The sequence below is a fragment of the Gopherus evgoodei genome, chromosome 6 (assembly GCF_007399415.2).
Source record: "Gopherus evgoodei ecotype Sinaloan lineage chromosome 6, rGopEvg1_v1.p, whole genome shotgun sequence".
NCBI lineage: Eukaryota > Metazoa > Chordata > Testudines > Testudinidae > Gopherus > Gopherus evgoodei.
The window spans coordinates 110,651,402-110,671,427 of NC_044327.1; the positions used below are offsets into that span (position 1 = coordinate 110,651,402).

At 39.0% G+C, this 20,026-nt stretch overlaps 1 protein-coding gene across 1 annotated transcript in view; it reads right to left on the bottom strand.

Annotated features, from left to right (window-relative positions):
• Positions 1-483: 483 nt before the first annotated feature.
• Positions 484-20,026, bottom strand: part of SLC1A3 (solute carrier family 1 member 3) — an 82,185-nt gene continuing 62,642 nt past the window's right edge. The window contains exons 5-10 of the mRNA XM_030567187.1: positions 18,440-18,482; positions 10,184-10,479; positions 7,238-7,471; positions 6,633-6,827; positions 5,376-5,510; positions 484-3,154 (exon numbers count right to left, since the gene is read on the bottom strand). Coding sequence (XP_030423047.1) covers positions 2,950-3,154; positions 5,376-5,510; positions 6,633-6,827; positions 7,238-7,471; positions 10,184-10,479; positions 18,440-18,482 — 1,108 coding nt within the window. The 3' untranslated portion in view covers positions 484-2,949. The remainder of the gene's footprint in view (positions 3,155-5,375; positions 5,511-6,632; positions 6,828-7,237; positions 7,472-10,183; positions 10,480-18,439; positions 18,483-20,026) is intronic.

Here is a 20,026-nt window from a genome sequence, read left to right on the forward strand (position 1 = left end):
ATCATCCCATACCTGCAAAATGATGCAGTCCCACCAGTCAGTGTTTGTTTCACAGGACCAGAAACAGTGCTCAGAGTGCAGCTGCTCTGTGACTAAATGATTTCCTTGCATTGATATATGTAATTTACAAGTTCTATGAAAGCTCTTATTATACTGTATCTTCAGATTCAAATATCTATATGAATTTGAACCAAAATAAACTTAACTTGAATTAACATTTCTTTCTGGGTTTTTTTACATATTTTTTTCCCTTTGTCACATTTTTCTTCCTTTAATCACCTTTTGCATTCTATTATTCACCTTTTATTCATGTGAGAGTTTAAGAAATGGGTATTTGAATTCTTGAGAAGTACTGATGCATTAATAAACTCCTGCTGGGTAAGAAGTACAGGATTTTCCGAAACCCTACAATACGAGTTCAGATATTTGGAATGCATTTGAAGATTTCCCCATTACAAAGAAAGAAATCACACAATACGAAAATAATGTAAAACTATTTTTATTGAAAATACATCTACAAAGTAATGTTACTCAATCCACATTGGGTGCAATCAAATGCAGAGCCAATGAGAGATGGGAAATGGAATCTTTCTATAGTAATTGATTTCCATAAGAAACAAAGTTAGTAAAAAAAAAATCACAAACTTTGTGACACAATTCTTTTTTCTCAACTTGTGTCATAGAAAGACAACCATTTACATTAAGTCTTTGCAGGGTATTTCCAAACAGAGTCTCAACAAAAATTAAACTGTTACTCCAGACATCCTAAAGTTAACTTTTATAAACTCACATTGAATACAGGATCTATATAGAAATATCTCTAATTACATATCCGAAGATGCTTGTCTGCATTCTAGGTCTTCATTCTGTTAGCAAAAAAAGTTCACACTTTATCACTTTCAGTCAGAGATTCATCTAGAGCTTTGAGGTGATTAAAGCACTGACTGCTGAATACTCTCGGCTAAATTCTGCTCACTTCACTCATGAGTTGTTCCTGCTCACATTGACTGGGCTGCTAAAAATGAGTAGTACTTGTCACTCTTGGAAAAAGAAGCCTGCCTTGTTGCTTTAAAAATGGGAAAAGACTGCCTTCAAAAATCACACTCATATTTGCACCAGTTACATTGACATTTACACATCAATTCTTATGCTCTTCTAGAGCCAAAAGCTACAGATGTTCTTGGATGTTTGGCAAGTGGCAGTTGTGGTATGACATGGGAATGTCTCAGTTCTCTGTCTGTCTGTCTGTCTGTCTCTCTTTTTAGTTCAGAACAAAACCAAACATTTTCAAATAAAATAGACCACTCAACCAGTTTTGTGCTTGTGAATTCATATTCCTCAGCTACCTATCTCTAACTGCACCATAAATCTTTCCAGTTTGACTCCTACAGTAATACAAGGAGTGGAAAAGGAAAATATGTACAAGCAATATTTTTCATAAAAGGGTTTCTTCGGGGAATAATCTTGAAATGAACAAAAAAAAGCCTTAGGATTCGGAGTGTATTTTGCCCCCCCCCCTTTTTTTTCTTTCCTTCTCTGTGACTTGAAGGAGATCTACAATATTACTCTTAAAAATCTTTTCTTATTATCTTTTTAACATTTATTAAACGCATTTACTATTCTGCAGCTTATATATATTTTTTCCTAGTAAGTAATAGAACACCCATTAGTTTTGCTTTCTAAAGAATTATTTTTTATATTTGAGATGCTGCTGGTAAACTCACAAAGATATTGGAACCTCCCAGTGGGATGAGGAGTTCTCTCACCTATGTAAAACAAGGTACATTTGGCTAATAGTTTTACTACTTAATTATGGAATGACACCAGGCTAATTGATGACAAGATTTCCATTTTTTGAAAGTGACGTCTTGGTCACAGGACTTCCAGTAATGCAATTTTAGCAACACAAAGACAGATTTAGAGCCCCATCCAGTTAGGTTCTGAGCATCTCTTGCCAGGTATGAAGTATCTCTTGGAAAGTGCTGGCCCTCTCTGCTATTTTTATTACAGATTATTTAGATTGTGAATGCACCCACAGTGTGTTATGTGCCTTCTGAGCACAGATGAAGTACACCTCCCACCCCAAAGAGCATAAAATCTAGGGACTTGATTCTTCAAGCACTTTTCTGCATATGTGTAACATTGCTCATGTGAGTAGTGGCATTGAAGTTAAGGGGACTACTCAGGTGAATGAAAATACACATATGTATAAGTGTGTGCTGGTCAGTGGGAGCTGAAAGTGCTAAGCACTTGTCAAGAACTGGCCCTCACTGACCTTAAAGTGTCCTATTAAGAAGAAATCACCTCCTCAGAAATGACATTTCAGCTCAGCTGATAAAAGTGCTGATAGTGGGTATTTTTTTTACCTGAACATCTCAACTTTTTTTTTTAAATTTAAAAGTCCTCCTTTTTATTGTCCTGCTAGTAATAGGATAAAGAAATAACATATCACCAGAAGGGAAAAAAAGCAATCCTGTTAATTTCCTTGTTTGGGTGCAGTTGTCAAGTTAAAAATGTTGATTTGTGTGCTTACTGATGTTAAGAAATGGGCAATAGGTATTTAAAAAAATAAAACCCTTTTCAGGCTGTATTATCTATTGTGACTTTCCAGCTTATAAAAACAAGCTCACATTTACAGGGTTGAGTAACATATACACTGGTATGTTTTTTAATGATTTAATAGACACTCTCTCTCTTCCTGTCCCCGTCTCCTCACAGTTAGCACATCTCTAGCAGGACCAGTATGATAACTCGTTAATTTTTTTTTTAAGTGGGACGCAAACACATACCTTGGTCACTGCTAATTCAGAATGTTTTTGATTAACTCTGTTCCAATGCTATCATATGGGAGAAAGCAAGATATAAATGGACTTCTTGAAAACAAGATATAAATGGTTGTAGAAAGTATATTTCTCACACTTCTAGTGTTGGACTCATGCCTGTTCTATTCTACATCTTGGTTTCACTGTCTAATGGTTTTACGCTCTCATTTTCCTGTGAGATCAATTGGTATGGTTTTTTCATTTCATTCTCCTCTATCACAGAATTACCCATCTCAGCATCCCTGTTCTTCAGCTCATTCCGTGACAAATGTTCAATGATCCCTGCACCAATGGAGTCACCCAAGACATTTGTAGTGGTACGGAGACGGTCCCTGTGGAAAATAGTTGAGTTAGTCTTATTTTCCCCACTTGTTTAAGTGAAACATTCAGAGTCTCTGTGTTAAAATAGCTTTTGGAAATAACCATGCAATGATCCAATACTTCTATGTGTATTAATTTATCAGAAATGCTAATGGCATTATTTCATCTTTGCAGAAACTAACAATTGTACCAGAATTCTAAGTCTAATGCAGTGACCTGAGACATAATGGTACTAGCCATTTCACAGGAGGATATGATTGCTGTGTTATGAGGTGATCCGAGCAGAGTGGGCTTGTGGCAGTTCATGTTTGGGGGCTTGAGAGTATGTTACAATAAGTCAGCTGTAATGACCTCCTAATATCTGAATTGACTGAATGTTGCCTTCTTAGCTGTCATTCCCAGAATGAAAATAAACTATTGTAAATAATCTAGGGTGAGATTCATGCGTGGTGCAAAGGCCCAGAGCAAGGGCCTTTGTACCACTTAAGTCTCCAAATGGCAGTGTAAATATAACCGCTACATGCTGTGAAAGAGTTGCACAGAAGGCCCCAATGGTAAAGGGCTGGAGGAAGGTCCACAGAGGAGCAACTGAGACATATTTATGTAAACGTAGTGACTCCCAACACAGTCCATAGGCTGGAATAACAGCTGGAGAGGAAGAATGCACAACAATTCTGGAGCCAGATTGGAGCTGGATTTCACCTTCTCATCACATCCACCTGCCTAGACCTTAAATGTTTGGGATCTATGCACATGGTGAGAATTTCACAGAGTTTGTGATACCCTTAAAAACTGAACATTGTTGCCATAAGTAACACTACTGTTGGGGTAAAGCACATTTTTCTTTCTGGTACGCACTGAATCACAACATGAGCCATGGTGCTGCTGTATTTTCAGTCCTAGAAGTAGCACCATCCATAGGCAACCCTGTGAGGAACAGTGTAATGCATAGGGATGGGCAAATGACCCTAGTATTGGGGAACTGTTTAAACCCCCATCCATCTCATCTGAATTCCCTTGTACTCCCTCTCAATGGGCTCAAACACTTCGCTACACTTACTTTGAGCTGCTATAAGGAAGTGGGGTGGTGGTAGGAACGAACAGCTAGGTGATCTCTCATCCCTGTCTGAATGTCTTCCATGGGATAACAACAGCCATTTCATCTCTCCTCTGCCTTCTCACTTTTAGCAGCATCCCCCTTTACCCTACCCAGATAAGACGCAGGACTGTGAAAAGGACATAACAGTATATAAGAATGGCCATACTGGGTCAGACCAAAGGTCCATCTAGCCCAGTATCCTGTCGTCCAACAGCGGTCAATGCCCAGTGCCCCAGAGGGAATGAACAGAAAAGGTAATCATCAAGTGATCCAAATAAATACTCTCTGAAGAACTGGGATGGAGAAAAGGGGAAAATGGCTGCTATCCTTCCTTGACAGATATTGACGTGGACTGAAGGAACACCTACCTCTTCAGTTACCCCAGCCCCACAAAGGCATCTCCAGGTAAGTGGAGCAGCCTGTCTGTCACCCTTATTTGCACTGGAAGACATGGAAAGGTTCCTGGCTTCTGCTGCTGACAGTGATGCTGTTCTATCCCTATAACCGTGCACAGAGAAATGCAGCTGGGCCTAAGGGGATTTCACAAGTACTTACAGATGTAGGAATGCTGCTCAGTGTTCTCCTCCTCTAGCACAGTGGTTCTCAACTCAGAGTCCATGGCAGCTGAAGCCTGGAGCTCTGAGCCAGCCCCCCACTCCCTTTCTCTGGCCCTGGAGTTTTCATGGCATATTGGGAGGACCTCAGAAAGAAAATGTCGAGAGCCCCCGCTCTAGCAGACACAGAGGTGGGGAAACAAATGAGTCAGCCACATTAGCCAAATGTCTGGCCACATTCAGATGGCTGATAAGGCTAATATGCATATTATTCAGAAGACTAATTATTCAATTCACCCCTCCTTAGGGAAAGCACACAAACCTTCACTGGTCTGTACAGCCAGAAGGGTTGAGATAAATCAACTCTGAACTGAACCACTGAATTTTCAGACTTCGAGCCTCCTTCATGGTAGGGTAAAACTTTATTCTTCAAAGTAACCACAATTTTCAACTCTTTTTAGTAAAGGAGTAAGCCAACTGATCACATGACTTGCAGGTTCAGAAATTATCAGAATGTCCTTGTCCAATGTATTTTATAATACGCTATAGCCCTTTAAGGACTGTGTAAGAAATACTCACAAGAACCAGTCCACTGCAATGATAAGAGTGATGTCCTCTGTAGGCAAACCAACAGATGTCAACACAATGACCATGGTGACCAGTCCAGCCTGAGGAATACCTGCAGCGCCAATACTGGCAGCTGTAGCTGTGATGCTATGCAGAGAGATGACAGTGAAGAAATAAGTCAATTTCCAAAAAGAATACTCCTTACTATTTAGTAAACATTTTAAAAGTTATGAAGAAAATTACTGATTTTAGGATGAACACATGTTATAATTGTGATACCAACTAGCAGCCCCAGGGATGGAGCAGCACACCATTGTATTAGGCACTGTACAAACAAAAGAGGAAAAGACAATTGTCCCAATTGTATAAAGGCTCTAGAGAAAAATCTGAATCAAGGCAGGCATTCGAGTGGGTAGTTTTCCTGCTGATTTTTCATATGATTTCACATTGGTGGAGAAACACGTGATGCAGAGACCTAAGGGTTCTTTAAGTAGAAATGTCTATTTTAGAGATGGGTCTGATCTAAATCGCCAGTCTGAACACAAACAAACTTTATGAAAGTGTGGATCTGGATCCATAGTTTGGATGAATCAAGATTTAAAGCACAGATCTAATGATAACACATCATTTATCATCCCTATGTAATACTGGAGAACTTATTCTAAAAGACAGTATCCATATAATCCATGGCAAATTTCATATATGTACTGGAGAGCAGATATCCAGAATCAAAATGAGTTATGAGGCTTTTGAATTTTGAAAAGCAGAATTTTCCCTTGTCTTGATTGAATATTGAACTAGGATGACTTTTTTTAAAACTAAAAATGCTTCTTACAGCACAAAGTTCATAATGAACAAAATTTTAGATTTCTCGAATTAATTTGTATTCCTTTAGCATTAGTATTGTAGCATGTTACTGTGCTGATTGTTTATGGTGCGTAATTCACATGCAGAGGAATCACAAATAGAAACAGACAATTAGACAGCATCAGGTGCTTTGCTATGTCTCAGTAACACCCTGTCTGCTCCTAGCATTCTTCATAGCAATAACTTACTCTAACATAAGTTGCAACTGGAATATGCACTCACTGGACAGCAGAATATAAATCTACAGCTCTTAAGTTCTGCATAGATACTCAAGCTTTCTAAAGTAAAATACTTTTAAAATGATGGCTGTTGCTGACCCTCTTATATGCAATGATCAGTTGTTCACATCATTGTTATTTAAAGGCACCTTGAATCAAAGTACATAGATAATGGCTTCTGTACCTGATTGTGATAATCTGCCCAAAGTTCAGTTCAAAGTTGTTAACCTGTGCAATGAAAATTGCAGCCAAAGCCTCATATAAAGCAGTCCCATCCATGTTAATTGTAGCACCCACTGGGAGCACAAATCTTGTAATACGCTTGTCCACTCCATTAATGTCTTCTAGACATTTAAATGTTATGGGCAGTGTGGCAGAACTAAAACAAGAAAAAAGACAATATAGTTACATACTCATTTATATAATAATCTTCTATACAAGAGAGGAGTAGGCCTGAAATAGTGTCCAAAAGCATAAAAAATTAGTCTATGACAATGAATTTATTCAGTTACATCAGCCTATGTTGTTTATCATACCAATTATATTATAGCATAGATTTCAGGTTTAGGTATTGTTTTAAATTTTTGGCCATAGTAATTACAGCAGTACCTCCAGTGACATTTGTAAATTTCTTCATGGCAGAAAACCACCTTTTCTAATGCTTCATGTATTTGTGTAGACTAAGGCCCTCTCATTGACATCTGTTGGAAATTTGTATATGGACTGCAGGACTAGAAACATTCTGGTCAGATTTTATTTATAATTGGGACTTAAAATTTCATAGCCTACCTTGAAGATGTTCCCAAAGCTGTGATCAGTGCCTGCAGAAGTCCTCCAATAAATACCCAAGGGTTCTTACGAACAACCAGGAAGTAGAGTAGTGGTAGAACAATAATAGCATGAATGAGCAAACCAATGATAACTGTTATAGTGTACATGGCAAGCTGTCCACCAATCACACCCATATCTTCCATCTCAACAATTTTCCCAGCAATCAAGAACATGATACCAAGTGGGGCATACCTACAAATAAGTAAGCAAATCAATATGTGCTAAACAAATAGATGTTTGTTTACAGAGTTATACTGATATAATGACCATAAACATCCTGGACCCATTTCAAGATCCTGGGCAGTGGCAAGTCAATCTAGTGGAGGCTGCAGCAGTGAAAGTGGCTGCAACACTTGCGTGGCTCTTCTGGGGTCAGGTTCAGCAAAAAGGAGGTCAGGAACCAAATGCAGCCAGGCCATCTCCCAGCCATCTACAGCTGATGGACTCCTGTGGACTTCTGACTGCCATTTAAAAGCTACTTTAAACAATTACCTGAGGACAACCCCTGTGTAGGGGAATGCCTGGGTTTTGTAGGGCTGGCATAGTGGCTCCTTTTGCACCTGCATCCTGGTTCCCAGTGCTGAAAATGGTTGGGGAAAGGGGTACAACCAGAAAGCTATTAGGTTTGGCTGATGCCAGGCTGCTTCAGGCCATAGGCAGATGGGCATAGGATAGGCAGAGCCTAGACTACTTTTATGATGGAGACTGTGCACAGGGCTGGGGCTTTGCAAAAATAGCTTAAACCACTTTCCTCAGCTGTGCCAAATACTACTCAGACAGAGCTGAGGTCGGGATCTAGCGCTCAATACCCCAACCTGCTAGTTAAGGTATATAAAAGAGAATCTTAATTGCAGCTGGACTTTTCACAGGGTCTTATTTACAAAGTTGTTACCTGTCATTTTACTACACTCATGTAAAATAACATAACTTGATTATTACATTGATTGTAACATTACACTCAGCAGCCATCAAAGCCACCTTGAAGTTTCTCAATGTAATAATTCTCATTCCATATTTTAAATTCTGAAACATTTCCAGTATAATAATAATTAATAATGTTTAGAAATGTGATTGTAAAGAACAAAACATTTGAAAAAATATTAGAAATTATTAGAAAAAATAAACTTCTTTACAGCTTTTCATCCATTACTTAAGGAGTTTCCATGACATTGGAGATGTATATGTGTTTGTGTAAAAAGATCAGCTGTAGCATGGGGGGGAAGATGTCATTTCATAAATGAATTGTTGTATTTGGCCTCTGACTGAGAAATGTTGCATCTTAGACTTTGTAAAGATTTTATGGTAACTCTTCTGAGCAGTGATTTCATTGTTATTTGTCTGTAGAATACCATATAAAAACTAACAACAATTCATAGGAGAATGAACATTTGTGAATAGCAATGACATATTAATGTGCCATGCACATTGCAAAAGCAAATAGTGTTCTGAACTAATGAAAATAGCGGGCATATTGTTGATAAATGGGACATTGACATGGTACCTATCTCTCCCTCCCTATAGAGATAAAGGGAAGGAGTGATAAGAGTTAGCATATGATAAGAGGATCTTTATATGTCAAGCAAACTTTGTCATGGACTCTAAAGAGTATATTTACCTCTTAATGGTAATGACAACAGGAACCACTCACATACATCAAGCGATGAATATACATTAAAATATTTAGATCCTTTTCAGATTATCACTGTGCAGAACTCAATTTTAAAACATCATGTTTAGTTATAAATAGCTAAATGGATATTATATTCAGGACTGGATTCTCAGCAGCTGTAAATTGGGGTAGGTCTAGTGAAGTCAATGGAGCTATACCAATTTTTGGCAGCAGAAGATTCTTAGAGTCATAGATTTTTAAGGCCAGAAGAGACCATGATGACCTCACTGTACATTATGCTGTGGGGACATTGTTGGCTTGAAAGAAAAGGTGTGTGGCCCTTTTTAGGATGGAAAGGCTGCCTCCCTGGAAAGACCTCTGAGTGTGACAGTGACTGATTGACGCAGCTTCAGACCAGGTCAGTGTGGGGATGCTGATTTATCCCCCACCCCTGGTGACTGGAATTGGGGAGACTATTTAGGTCTGCACTCGTGCAGGAAAAGCCCTCTTTTTACCTGGATCAGGCAGAGCATCACCAATCCTCCCACCCACAAGAAATAGTTAAATACCAAGTTTTTCATGATCTGCTGTGGGGATTACGCTAGTTGCTCCTTTCTCAGGGGTCTGGGAAGGCATTTTCCCCATATCACCAGATTGGCCAAGGCAAGGTGGGTTTTTTCACCTTCCCTACAGTGGGTTGGGGGCTTAGTTGGGGCAAACATGAAATGATGGTTAGGTTACTATGTTGCGACTCATTATGTCAATGTGGGTGGATGTCTAGTGCAGGTACTCCATAGGGAATGGATACAGTGATCACATAAAATAGATTGGTAAAGGATTTAAAGGAGATATTCTTTAAATGAAGAGAAAGGGGGCTTCAGGGCTCCTGTGACTGGCACAGCAGGGAGCCAACCCCACCTCTTGTATAGCCCCCTTAACCCACATTTGAGGGAGGGAGGTAGTGAGATCCCAGCAGCGAGTTGGCTGGAGACCAGGATGAGTAAGGGGTGGGAGGGTCTGCTATCAGCCCCCTCCCCCGGGTATATGTAAAGGATTATGGAATTATCTGCATTGTACACTTTTATCTGCCAGGTACTCACTGACATTTAGGAATAAACTTGTGGCCTAACTAAATCACAGCCAGTCTTTCCTGTCCTCCTTCCGGCAAAGCTGAACAATGACCTTCTAATCTGACCTACAAAACACAGATCCTCAGTATCCAGCACGTACTGGTGCTGAATGTTCAAAACATTTTGACATAATAATTTAACATAGCATTTAACAGAGGCACTTACCACATGATTAGAGCTACCAATCTCATGATAGCTTCATTAAGGCTATCAAAGAAGTGTCTTAATGGCTGCCCTTGCTCCTTCATGTTCCCAATCACCAATCCAAAGCTTATTGAGAAGACCACCAGTCCCAATGCATTCACTCCATTGACGGCACCTGGAACAGGGATCACTTCCTCTTTCATTCGAGTTAGGGTTTCCATTGCCTCTGATACATTGTTTATTACGGAAGCCACAACGGATGTTTCATTGGGTGGAATTGGTACTCTAAACATCCTCTTGTCATAGTTCGTTTTGAACTTAAAAAAAAGAAGAAAAGACAGAAAATGGAGTGACTTACTACAAAAACAAACAAGTACACTCGTCATTAATCACTCTTGTGATTCTAGCATTTTTACTTCCCCACTTTAAAATGTCTTTTGAGTTATTAGTTTGTGTCATATTTAGGGGTAAAATAAAGTTTTAGGGTGAAATTCTGGATCCCCTGAAGTAAATGGAAAACCTTGCATTGGCTTCAGTGGGGCCAGCATTTCATCTTTATTTTCAAGAATTCATGTGCTCAGATTAATATTTCTCATAGTCATGATCAAAGCTGTATGTTTGTCAGACATATGATTTTTGTGACAAAACTGTCTTTTAGTTTGTGTTTTTATAATGAGTCATGATTTTTTCACTGAGTTTGGCTACTATTCAGCAAAACTTTTCCATTAATTGGCCTTTTTTGGCTCTTTATATGCTTTTAAACTATTGATTACAGATATTTCACACTTTTCTACTGGAAAAATAAATGTAAGGATAATACAAGTATCATGTATAATGACTTTTCCATTTTTAAATACTGAAATTAGGACTTCTACATATTTTTTCCATGACAAAACCATGAATTTTTCTCTTTTAACCATTTGTTATTGATTTTCCTCTTTGTTTACAAAAGAATTCTGTTTCTTGTGACCACTATCAAGTGGAAAAATCAGATTCAAGTTCTCAGCATTCTCCAAATCTTTGCTTTGAAAACAATATTCCACAATGCATTAATTTCTATTTTTCCCATGACAATTTCATATCCTGCATATTTATATCTGTACCAGAAAACAAATCACAGCCTATCCTGTCTAAACACAAGGAACCTAATTCTCATTTACATAATGGCAACCTTTACACCTCTGGGTAAAATTTTTTAAAAGCACCTAAGTGACTCAGGAACTTTTTTCTCATTGCACCCAATGGTACTTAGGCATATAAGTCACTTAGGTGATGTTAATAATTTTACCCCATTACACCTACCCACTGATAATGAGGATCAGGCCCAAGGAGCTCAGTACTATTACTAATAGTTCAAAACTATTGCAACACTTTGGAAGTTTTTAAGTGAAAAGAATGCACAGTTGGCATTCTTGTGACTAAGAACAGCAACCTGAGTATAGGGGAAGAAAAGAGTTCAATTGGTCTGAGGTGTGGTTAGATTCCATACATCAGACACACAGTCTTGATTCACTGCTCAAGAGTATTTGCTTAACCATTAAAGGCATAAAGCTGGATTCAGTCCTTAACTCCCAGTGGAAGTATCATTTCTCAAATTCCATTTCAATATAGGGAAACATTTGATCATTTATTAGTTAATATTATCTTTAAGGGCATGAAATAGAGTATCAAGTTCAAGGACCTTACAGAGAGATTCAGAACTTTTCTGCTCATTCATCCTGATGTCAGGCAATAGAACTCTGCACAGATGTAGAGCTTTTCTGCTGACTCACCCTGTTGACAGATTATGGCATCCTTTTAATGCCAAACCAGGATATTAAAGGGTCTGAGTTGATAACGGGTGTCATTCCGAGGCATAGAAAACTAGGGCCTAGGGCACAGTATTAGTGCAGGGAAGAATTCTAGTTAGTCTCAGGAGAAAATATAGGCTGAGGTTTATACTTTGTTTTTGCTTTTTAGGTTGCAATAAAGGAAATCCTAAGAAGGGGGTAAGTTTGGCCTGCAGCCAGTGAGTGTATTGTGTTAGGAGCAGGGTGGGAACTCCACCTGCTTACCGGGCAAGATGAAACAGCTTCTTCACAAAGGGAGTAAATGTAGGAGGTCTTGAAATTGATGATTGAATTGCTGAGTCAACAACATCAACTCCAGGCTGCTGTTGAACAAGTCTTGCTGCAATTTATGAAGGAGTAACAATAGCAGAAACATTTCCAGGAGCAACTGCTTTGAAGTCTCTGTGATGGACAGTGTTAGTTGGTGGCATCACCTAGTGGTTTGGGGGCTAGGCCTCTGCTTGCCCCACCTCCAATATTTCCCCTTGGCTACTGTTCCGATCCTCCAGTCAAGTCACCCATCAGTTTTATCTATCTGCAGGGTGACAGACTCCTAAGGAAGATATGGCGTCCCCCACCCTCAGGATTGGGGTGCTGGTGGGGAACCTTTAGTCTGTCTATTGATCCGTGTGGGTGTCCAATCCCCGCTGCAGGATTCTAAAGGTCTTCACCCTCTGTTTCCTTCCCCAAATGACAGTTTGGAAGTGAGAATTTTCATGCCCTTCTTAACAAGTGGGATTAGTAAGGGAACCCAGGACCTCCACTCCACTAGTCTTTAGCCCAGGGTCTTGTAAGAGGCACCAATGTCCAACACCAGAACTGCCTTAAAGCTGTCTCCCCAGACCACTTCCTACCACCCACTCTCTCACTAAAGTCTTACAGTTTGCTTCAAAGTAGTGAAAGAAGAAGAGAATAATTGAACCTTCAGCCCCTCTGGGCTCAGTAGGCAGGCTCTTTCCCTCAGAGAAAAGGCTTCTGCAGCTCCCTTCTTCAGGAGCTCTCAAGATAGCTCTTCCTCCCTGCCCTAATAGGTCCCTTCTGCTCCACCTTCAGCTGGCTCATGCTTTGCAGGTGGGGCTGGGTAAGGTCACCTAGGCTCTGAGTTGCTCCTTAACCCCTTTAGTTCCAGTGTGGGGTTTATATACCGAATCACAGTCTGAGATGCAGTGCCTGAACTGCTAATAAATCCCGGCCCTTATCAGTCCAAGATGGGAACCAGAAGATGGTCACTTTTAAGTAGGCAGCTACAACATCTCAGTAGGAGGAGAGCTATGTTATCTGTGTGGGCCCTTATGTGAAGGAAAAGGCACATCTATATATGGGGGCTAGGTGAGGATATTTCTATGAATTATGCGGTTAAACTGAACTTTAGTAAAGTTCAGTTAGATCAAAGTGACATTTTAATATCTTACTTCCTGATACTGCAAGTCTGTATTCTTTTGACTATTTTTTCAGTGGGACTACTCATGAGAGTTAAGAAAGGCAGTGCAGGACTGGGGGATCAGGAAAACTAGGTTGTTATATTTTTGGCAGTAATACACCATGTCCAAGTCACCAATACATGACGGGCCAGAGATCCTCACAAGTCAATGGAGCTATGCTGATTTATACCAGCTGAGGATATGGCCCCTTTGTTTCAAGGCAGAGCCTTTTTTTCCTTGATAGAATTATAGAAATTAAAAGAATGGCATTACCGGACTTTTGTAAGCTGTGGTGTTATTTCAGTAATCAATAATATATTTCAAGATGAATTTTAATTAAATTATTCTAGTATGAAAACAAACAGTATTGATTGTCTTACATACTAAAATGAATTATCACTGTATTTGGTGATACAAACCATTGAAAGCAATTTGATTTTAATTTACTGCATGACATTTAAATTAGCAACCTCATGCTAATGTAGTTGAACGCTTCAGTAATTAATTTGCAAAAAAGATAGTGACATAAAATGGTTACTATTAAAATTCAGTATTTACCAACAGAGATAACACCACGATATGTGAGACTATGCAATTAGAATATAATGTAAATTTGGTGACTCAGATACTGTGGTGTAACTTTTGGTGAAATATATTTTAATGTTGATCATTATACCAGCTCAAACCTCCCAACCTGCCACTGCCAATGTGAAATACACCATAAGAGCAAAAATGAGGAACATAAGAAAAATGATACCTCAGATTTGTGATTCAGCATTTCTCTTAATTTCATGCAAAAGTGTGATGCACATTTTAATCATACTAAATTATTTATGGAAGCATTAATGAATCAGGCATCTTAACAGTAGCTGCAATATATCTCAACCAGCTATTATAAGTGCAGGCAATAGCTAGCATTATGTTGATATACTTAATGTGTCTTCTTGTATGCTTAACACTTCTGTTCCATTGTGCAGGGACTTGCAGGAAAGAATAATAGTGAATGGATGAACAGGTTCAGAAAAAAATACAGTTAGCAGGATGAACCTTGCCATTCTCTTATGTCAGACCTTCTTAATTTCCAACATTAGGTGCCACAAATTCCATTTTGTGATACTTCAATAGGCTTCAGGTTCCACTTATTTTCAAGTGAAAACCGCCAAAATGCTGACCAACCCACAGGCTCTTGTGCTGCCTTTCCTTCCCCAGGGCTGTCCAGTTCATCCTGAGCTCTCTTGCCCCTGTGACATAGCCTCAGAAAATGAAGAATTAGAACTGAATAGCATTTGCAGGTTACTAGACAGGTTGCTAATTCTTCTGGGTCATACCATAGGCTCTTCAAATTTAGGGGAGGCAAAGAAATGAAGGGATCAGGGTCAGAGATAGAAGACTGTGCCAGGGATCTATTAGAATGTCATGAGTGAGAGAGAATACGGGGATTATGAAGAGAGAAGTGTTTGAATAAATTTATCTAAGCGTCAGATAGGCACCGGAGTTATCTGGATACTTACTGGCACTGAATCATTTGGTTTCATCCACTGCTAATAGAAACCACAAAAACAATTGTCAATGTACAGTGGAGTGAAGACTTTGACACTTATCACATGGATGGACACAACATTTGAGGAAGTGGGTATTCACCCACGAAAGCTCATGCTCCAAAACGTCTGTTAGTCTATAAGGTGCCACAGGATTCTTTGCTGCTTTTACAGATCCAGACTAACATGGCTACCCCTCTGATAACTGGTGTAAAGACTCACACAATCTAGTTTAAGGTTCTTAGGCTAGCAGTGATCCGAACTGTTACTGATGCACTGGAAGAGATCTGAGGGAGACAGGGAGGTAGTAGTATGTGTGTTCTTCCATAGTGGGAGAAGAGAGTAACACAAAAATTCCCAGGCAATTCCCAAACATCTAGGGAAGTGTACTGCCTAGATTAGAATGGGACGTTGATAGTGATGGCCTGAGGAAAAACAGGGGACTAGAGGTGGTAAAACTGATTTATTGGGGCAGAAGCACTTCAACTTTCCTGGCAAAATCTATGAGTCAGCACCTTTCTTTCCAGCTTGACACACCATGGCAGTGTGGGTCTTTGTCCCTCTCTAGTGCCTGGTCCAAATAAAAGTCCACTGTAGGCTCCCTCACACTATGGGGCTAGACCCCAGTTGTGGGGGCCTAACAATGTTGTGCTACTTTTTTGCTGGGAATTTATTGGCCGGGTTTTCCTAGCTCTGACAAACGTCCCTCGCATGCACCCAGTGGGGACTGAGCAGGGCCTTTTTACCTTGTAGTGACTCCCCCTTCTCACCAGTGGCTGCTGTTGTTGAGTGTGGAGAGACTGTCTGCTCCACCACTCTCAGTGCTCCTCTTTGCTGGTGCAGCCCTTGTGGAGATTCCTCCTACTTGCCAGCAGAGACAGGGAGGGTCAGGGAGAGGAGGGATCATCTTGTTGCCTCAGGGTTTTGCTGATAGAGAATGGAGGGGGACAGAACAGGAGGTGGGGGTGTCAAAGGACTGAAAGGGAAGCGGAAGCAAGGGCAGAATGGGGAAGACTACTCCAAGATCCTGCCTGAACAATCCTCAGGCTTCCAGGCTCTCTCCCCTCCCCCAGTAACCCGCTCCAGGCTATCCCAGGGTCTCCCTCCTGCCCCTAGTCTGCCCTTACTCCTTCCACTACCTTACTACCCACAGTTACTCCTGCTCCCCCAACTCCGCTGGCTCCCGCATTCCGCTCCCCTTTCTCCTGCTTTCCTCAGTCATGCAAATGGAAAACAAGTGTCCACCTCAAGGAAACGACTCATGGTAAGGACAATATAATGTCATAAACCACAGTACTGTAGCATACCATTAATAGCTGATATATATGAGCATGGGCTGTAGCACATGGAAGGATGGAGTACAAAATTTGGAAATAACTGGTCTGCTCTAGCTGCTGCTTAATAGAGCTACTCTTTTAATTCAAAGGTAAAGGCTCATATTTCCAGTGCTGAAGGTCACAGATTCAAACCCCAATGATTCAAACAGAATCATTATACTTGTATGTAAGGACAGGAGAATAAAACCTCAATATATTTCACTACCTTATTTCCTGTGTGGGCTAGCAGGATAAAGAAAGAAAAGGCTCGAGTGCATATTCCGCCAATCTCTTCAAGCAAATACATTCGTTTTTGAAGGAGACAACAGAGCAAAGAACCATGCCACCGCAGAACTCACCACATAATCTTGTTTTTCAAAAGATTATCAGAACTGCTTGATTTTGATGCAGATTTGATGGCAATTTGGATATAGAGCTGATGGCAATTGTGATTTCCATCTTTCTGCAGCCACACATCATTGTAATCTCTTGGGAACAAAGGATTATGAAATATGCGTGTCAGAATTTTCAGTCTTTATGCTAATACTTAGGATGTTAGTGAACCAGACTATGCCAGTTAAATAATATCTTCTTCACAAGTCTTCTGAGAAACACACTGAAAACCTTAAAGTAAGTTTTTGAAAAGAAGGCTACAGGGCCAGGGTATTTTGATGTCTAAATACCTTTGTAAATCTGGCCCATAATGACTTCTGCTGTGAAATGGATTAATATTTTATATTACAGATCTGATGATAAAATAATTTCTAGTTTTTAAAAATCCCATTGTATTTTATTTATCTTACTTAATTCTAAGTTTAAGGTATGATTTAAACATTAATAATGCTGAAATGGACAGATTTAAAGAAATGCTTTCTCAGTAAGCACAGTCTAATGATGAAAGGGACCAGCAAGAAAGAATTGTCCTTAAATATCTCCTATTTTTTCAGCTACTTCTGGCAATTCTTCAGTACTGTAAGGTAAATTGAGGAGCATAGTATGTTTGTCAACAAAACCTACAGAATATTTTTATTTGCATAACAGTTCTTGCATTATATAGAGTGAAAATTGTACATTTAAATAAAAATTTAACTCTCTTACTAAGGTAAAATCTCCTTGCATATACTGGGTTGAAAACAACTAGTATGAACTACTTTGCTGTTCACTACTATCAGTCATTTAAACTGGCCTCATTCAGGTGTTTGTTCAGAACTCTTTTCCATGGTAGCTTGGAGTGTTACTAAGACTATTTAAAAGACTAGACCCCCTCAGTACTGAGCACATGAAGGTGAGAGATTTTAAAGATACTGTAAGGCATAGAGAAGCCTCAAGATACAGTTATGATCCCAGGCAAAGTTTCTGATACAGACACTAATTAATGGTGTATAGCATCAGTTAAAGATGAGAAACTATAGTATCAGAAAGAAATAACCATATTCATACTAACATACATATAGTTAGAAGGCTCACTATATTCATGTATTGCCCTCCAAAATTTTTAAGGCAATTTAAAAATCTTATTATTGTCTTTGTTTTTCCCTTTTAACGGGAATGTTGGTTAGGCTAGAATACAGGTGGAGGAACACGATAAATAACAGTTAAGAGGCATTCCTGCCTTATCATTAGGCATTAAGTGAGAAATGCAAGCAATGCTTTATATTAATTTGATCTCTACGCCTTGCCTTTGACATGTGCAGAGTTGGATTCTCTACTTCCAACTTATGTTCTTTGCAGATTTCCCATGTGATATTCCTGGATGTTTTCCAGCCTTTGTACCAATAGTACATTGATTATTCACCATCTCCTCGTCCCCCTGAGCCCAATATTGTCTTTGAAAAGAAAATTCTCCATTGATTTTCATTAAGCTTGCCTTAGGCTCATGAATCAGGCAATCTGGAGAAGTTTTAATTTTTGAACTTGCTGGCCTAAGTGGATTTTCCCAAGTTCTCATAGCAATTACCACTGTACAAATGAATGAATGAATGAATGAAAACATCCATTTTAGTTCATTTTCTTTAGCTGAAAAATAACAGTACATGTAAGGTCCATGATTGCTGTAAGGGCAAGCAAAATCATTGGCTGTTCCTTAAAAACATTAATAACATTTCAGTCTTTAATTTACTATATGAAAGATACCATATTGGAGTTTCAGTTAGAAATAACAGCACAGTTTTACCTGTTTAAAGCAGGCTTCCACCAAGTTTGGAGGGAACATATTTCTGTGAAAAAGAGATAAAATGTCAGAAATATTAATCACATTCTAGCAACATATTAACCAGTAGCTCAGCTGATGGGGATAAACTGATTACTAAAGGATCACTAAGATGAAAAAATACATGCATATATGTTACAGTGAATAGGACCTCACTTATAGTATGACTTTATTATCTTTTCAGGACAAAATTTAAGTGGGATGGTTTGGGCCAGCGAGTAAAGAACTGTGTTTCAAATCCTATATAACAGGCATGGCCATGAAACAGAATGTTGGTTGGTTTGCCAAATGAACATGATTAGAAGGTCTGTACTGACTTTTTTTTGGTATGGGTATTTATTAAAATGATCTGGATACAGATTAACTTTGCTCAATATGTAATGCAGCACCACTTCTTTTCAAATGAAAACTGCTGACATTTTGACAGTCACACAATCTAGTGTATCTTATTGTGATTACTAAAAGGGAATAGTCAGTAAGTTTTCCTAATTAGAGCTGGATGAAATTCTTCAACCAAAATATTTTTTTCAGCAAATGATACAGGTTCAGTGACACTTAAACATTTCACACACTCACGTCAATTTTGCCAAATTGTTTCAGTTAAAAAAAAATTTCCCCCAAAACATCAAAACATTTTGTTTTGACATTTTCAAATCAAAGTGTTTCAATTTTTTGATTTGAAATGCCTTTTTGTTTTGAAGGTTCCTTTTATTTTACTTTTTTTAAATTAAAAAACATTAATGCTCAAAATTGAACAAAAATGTTTCATTTTGTTTGACCCGAAGCAAAAGTTTTTTGATTGATCAGTTTGCCTAAAATTTTGAAAAAAATATTTTTCATTTGATCGAAAACAATTTTTTTATTTTTTTTGGAAATTGCCATCAAATTGAAAAAATCTGTTCATCCAGCTCTCTTTCTAATGTTTAAAGTACATTTGACATAGCATAAAGTATTTTTAGAGTAATATTTTATATGTATTACAAGTGTTTTTTCCACAATGCTGAAATTCTACAAGGAATAAATGCCAGTCTGCACCTAGCTTATCTTGAAAAATTATCTTGAGTGAAAGCCTCTTCTTACTCCAATCTGGAGACCACCTTCCTGGCAGCATGGCTCTTGGAGGCCTCCCTCCATGTCTGCGCTCTATGCCCCCACCGCTGGAGTTAACAAAGCCTGAACTTCTTCTGAATTTCTTGGTGGTAAAGCCATTGGGTTCACATTCATTATCTGCTTCCCCACTTCCTGGCATACCCCTGTGGAACATCAGTTGGATAGAAATGGCACTGCAGAGTTTCTTTTAGCTTGGAGGAACAGGCTACATTGCTTCCGCTCCATGCTGCTTATCTGCTTTTCCCTGGTTTCTCTCTCTTCTCCATGCAAATTGAGCAAAGGTAACCATATGGCCCCAAAGCAGGGGCTGCCATGTAAAATAAGATGAATGACTAAATGAATGGATTCAGGTGGAATGAGATTCTTTTTGGAGTAGGGGGTAAAGGAGAGGAGAGGAACTTGGTGTTAGATGTTGTAGTATTGGAAGGAGGAGAGGAACAT